At 37.2% G+C, this 5,000-nt stretch overlaps 1 protein-coding gene across 1 annotated transcript in view; it reads left to right on the top strand.

The window, feature by feature from the left end:
* Nucleotides 1–5,000, top strand: part of LOC137641463 (carbohydrate sulfotransferase 4-like) — a 35,177-nt gene that overhangs the window by 20,872 nt on the left and 9,305 nt on the right. The window contains exons 3-4 of the mRNA XM_068374045.1: nt 290–551; nt 3,409–3,509. Coding sequence (XP_068230146.1) covers nt 290–551; nt 3,409–3,509 — 363 coding nt within the window. The remainder of the gene's footprint in view (nt 1–289; nt 552–3,408; nt 3,510–5,000) is intronic.

Below are 5,000 nucleotides of genomic sequence, written 5' to 3'. Positions count from 1 at the left end.
TAGTAGTCAGGGCACCCATACTATGTTAGTTTATTGTGAACGATCAGACTAAAGTCTCCCACCATCACCAATCCTCAATGGCCAGCGTGGTGAGGAAAAAAGGCCAAAACACAGACATGAATAAAAAAACATGTCTGAGGTCTTTGCTCTGCAGTGGACTAGAAACAGCTTCAATTATTGTTGTGTAGTTGTATATACATATTATATATACATATATACAGTGGTACTTGTATATACATTCCTAAATACTTATATGCATATTCTCTCATTACCTTTCTTCTGACCGCAGTACAGAACCATTGCACTACTGGAGGGTGAAGATTCTTCACGAGAACAACACCGAAACAAACCTGGCCCGAGCCTTCCTTCACCAGCTCCTGTACTGCAGGGTCAGCAGACACTTCCAGACGCAAATCGACTACATGAGCCGACAGGACTTCTACATGAGGTGGAACACCTTCTTCTCCCGAAGGTGCAAACCGATGAGACTCTGCGGCAGGAGAAAGTTCGTCAATCACATGTGTCGCCGGGCGCACATTCATGTGGTGAAGGTAACGTCAGGCAGCTAGGGGAGCACGTATAAATTTAACAGTAGATAGTCTTAAAAGCTACTCATGAATGGCAGAGGCAAGGGACAGAGACAATGCCCTACCTAGCATTACCATGCCCTAGAGACTGACCCTACATACATATGATCAGGGCCCAAGGCCCCTCTCCACCCAAGTTGGGACCAGGGAGGGCCATGCAATGGTTGCTTATGATTCAGCATGCAGACTTATAGCTCACAAGTATGGTGAGATTGCAGACAATACAAGAAACTATCCAGCTTGAGTGGGACTCGATCCCCAGTCTGGCAGATAGCCAGGCAGGAAGTTTCCAATAGATTTTGTGATTAAACACATATAGTCATATCAATGCCAAATAATTGCATCAGTTACTAGTTACAGAGAAAATTGCATAATAAGATCAAGATAAAATCGTTATAGTCGAATCATATGTTAATGTTAACGTCATCATAGAAATTTAAAGAAGACTAATTTGTTTTTGCCTAGAACAGATCAAAATTATTATCAAAACTTGGTTTTAAAGCAATGTTTGATAAAGTGATTAGGAAAACGGAAGAATGGAATGAAAAGGGCTTTATGGTGGTCTGAAAGTTGTTACGATGGTTCATTATTATTATTATTATTATTATTATTATTATTATTATTATTACATAAACTATAACCCTAGTAGGAAAATCAAGATGTTATAAGCCCAAGGGATCCAACAGGGAAAAATAACACAGTGAGGAAAGAAAATAAGGAACTATATAAACAATATAAGAATTAATGAAAAATCAAAATAAAATATTTTGAAAACTTTAAGAGCATTAAAACAGATATTTCATATATTAACTATAAAACGACGTATGTCAGCCTGTTCAACATACAAACGTTTGCTGCAAGTTTGAACTTTTGAAGTTTTACTGATTCAACTACCAGATTAGGAAGATCATTCCACAACTTAGTCACAGCTGGAATAAAACTTCTAATAGGATTATGTATTGTTATTATCATTATTAATATACAAGCTACAACCTTAGTTGGAAAAGCTGGATATTATAAGGGCAAGGTCTCCAACAGGGAGCAATAGCCCAGTGATGAAAGAAAATGCGGAAATAAATAAACTATATGAAAAGTAATGGATATAGAATATAAAATATCTTAGATAAAACGTTCAAATTGATATGTCGTATATAAAATATGAAGAGACTCATGTCAGCTTGTTCAACAGAAACACGTTAGCTACAAGTTTGAAATTTTGAAGTTCCACCGATTCAACTAGCTGATAAGGAAGATCACTTTACAACTTGGCCACAGCTGGAATAAAAGTTCTAGAATACTGTGTAGTATCGAGTCTCATGATGGAGAAGGGATGGCTATTAGAATTAACTCCATACCTATCACTACGTACAGCATAGTACAGTCTGGGAAGATCTGAATGCACAGGGTGGTCAGAATTACTAAAAATCTTATGCATTATGTATAAAGAACTAATTGAACGATGAAAATTCACAGTACAGGAGCAAACCTTGGACCTCTTACCGGAGAGCCAGAGGCACCAATAGTAAGAACAAAAAGGCCGATTGAGGAGCCTGGAAAAGAATCTGGAAAATTATTTTACTAAACTGCACTTCACTGTGTGTTGATATCCATCCTACTAATCATGGTCTGATAAATGAACTGCAAACGGAAAGCCATTTTATTGGTATTACTGTCAGAACAAAGATCTGGCAGTAATTTTAGGGGTTCTGGAATCATTTTAAACGTTACAGATGCTGTATGAGCAAAGACATGGCAATAGCTTTAGTCTGAAACTTTTATTTCCTTCCTGTACTGAGTTTGAGATTTGAATTCGTAGTTTTTTTAATAGTTTTCTTAAATATCAGGATATGAATAGATGTATATTTTGTGGTCTTTCGGAAGACCAAGTCTGCTTATTTCGTGTCTTCCCTTTCATTTACAATAAAAGAAGCAGAAGAAGGAAAAGAAATTTAACCATGATTTAAAGCCTTTTTTTTAAAAGAACCTCGCTATTTTTACCTTTATTTAGCTTTTGCATTTACCAAAAACATAAAAGCGAAGGGAAGATAAGTAAATGCATTTATTTATCTAACTACATCTCGAAACCAATATGTAGAAAGCAACGTGAACAAATACTTGCTAAAAAAATTTAAACTGTAAATATAGGGTATAGAGCTTGTAAATTTTAAACAATTTAAACTTGACCCTAACTCCCTCAAGTTCGAGCGAAAGGAACCGCTTAAAATAGTTAGATGGGCACAAATTGATTCCATGTCGGAACTGTGCCAGGAAGAACTTCAGCTCAGACAGCCCCAAGTTAGTTCCAGAGGCATTTTAGCCTTTGCAAGACAGACGACAGTCTCCTTAAAGAGGTAAGGGACGACTGGGAGTCACTCCACTAACAAAAGGAGCCCCTAACAATACGTCGTTTCCAACAAAAACATCAGTAGTACTCCGGAGTGAATAAGCTGCTCATCATCCTGCGTCAGGAATTTTGAAAATTCGAAAGAGAGAGACAATAAGGCAGCTTTCTGGAACCTGTCCTTTGTCTAAGAGTACAGAAACATCACAGAACACAGAGGACCAGCTTCAAAAGTAGGCGATGAAGAAACACAACAGAAGGGGAAAGGGGGTCTGACCTACCTACTCAACTGATATAAATAAAAAAAAAAAAAACACAATTCAGGAGATTTCACATTTTGTACCTTATTTTGCGAATTAAATGACATAAGCGACACGAGGTATCCAATAAAAACAATTCTCAAAATCTGGATCCACAAAAAATATACTTAATAATGATTTCTTAAGTTTAACACAACACTAATAATTTTCTTTATTCCAGGTTCTACGCTTATCTCTGAAATGGGCGTGGTCTCTTCTCGAAGATAACGGTCTGAACCTCAAAATCATCTATGTAGCCCGAGATCCCAGGGCGGTTCTGTTGTAAGTATTTCTAATATTCTCTTGCAGGATTTGCAATTCATGTTCTAATGAACTTCCTTGCTATATGAAATCGCAATTTTTCCCGCTACAAGGTGCTGACCAAAGTGTACGCTTGCACACAGTTATTCCTAGGGTTGTGGTGGCCTATGTGGTAACGTTCCTGACAGGTGAACGCCACACTGAGGTTCGAGTCCCGCTCAAACTAATCTGTTAATTTAGTCGCTGTAACCTTGCCATCCTTGTGAGCTAAGGATGGAGGGGGGTTGGGGGATCCTCTAGGTCTATCTGCTGAGTAATCAGCAGCTAATACCTGACCATCCTTGGTCCTAGCTTGGGTGGAGAGGGGGCTTGGGCACTGATCATATGTATATATGGTCAGTCTCTAAGGCATCGTCCTGATTGATAGGGCAATGTCACTGTCCCTTTCCTCTGCAATTCATGAGCGACCTTTAAACATTCAAAACCTAGCTCTGAGGAAGTGAAACCAGCTACACCCTTAATGCGCAGTAGCGTCTTTCCCTAGACTATCTGTTTGGTTATTCGCCGCCAAGTAAGGGTGTGAAAGGAAGCCCTTCTTCAGAGCGAGGTGTGCCAGGAACTCCTGTATCCAACTGTACATTGTGTCCCATTCGTCCCCGGAGACATTGCTTCCTATCTTGCACTTCCATTTGATTCCCCGTCAATATTTAATCTTCCATTGTTATATGTTTAACCTTTCCTTAATAAAAATCCTTCGGTTTCCCCTCTGAATAAGTAAAACTGTATATTAGTTATAAGATATTGGCATTTTCTTTTTCTGAACAACGCTAATGATGCATCATTAACACTCATTAATCTGCTTGTCTTGGTTCACTGATATAAAATATTTAATTATATCTCTGGCTGAAACACTCTAACTGTATTTTACAAAAATATCACACACACACACACACACAACACACACACGCACACACACACACACACACACATATATATATATATATATATATATATATATATATATATATATATATATATATATTTGTATACATTTACTATACATATGTATAAATACCTATGTATAATTACATATATACACATTTGACTATATACTATATATTGCATATACAATATATATAGGTATATATAAATTAATATCTTAACGTGGTGAAAGGGTTTGCGTATCGCAATAATTAGCAAAGCTGTAAAATAAACAGCTTCCTAATATTTTTGGTAAGTTCTACATTTCCATTTCATTGCAAATATAAAATATTCCACTCTCTATTCAAGGCTCATTTTTTTTTTTATCTCACAACTCCCCTCACACCTACTGTTCTTTCGCTCTTGGGTTTTGCCATAGTCTCTGTACCATGGTCTGCCACTGTCTTAGGTTAGAGTTCTCTTGCATGAGGGTATACTCGGGCATGCTGTCTTATTTCTATATGTTAAAGATATAGTCTAATGTTACTAGTGTTCTTAAAATATCTTATTTCGATTGTTCATTATGTCTCT

The sequence above is a fragment of the Palaemon carinicauda genome, chromosome 5, assembly GCF_036898095.1.
Source record: "Palaemon carinicauda isolate YSFRI2023 chromosome 5, ASM3689809v2, whole genome shotgun sequence".
NCBI lineage: Eukaryota > Metazoa > Arthropoda > Malacostraca > Decapoda > Palaemonidae > Palaemon > Palaemon carinicauda.
Note: the sequence above shows the minus strand (reverse complement) of the source record. Positions and strands in the feature narration are given on the sequence as shown.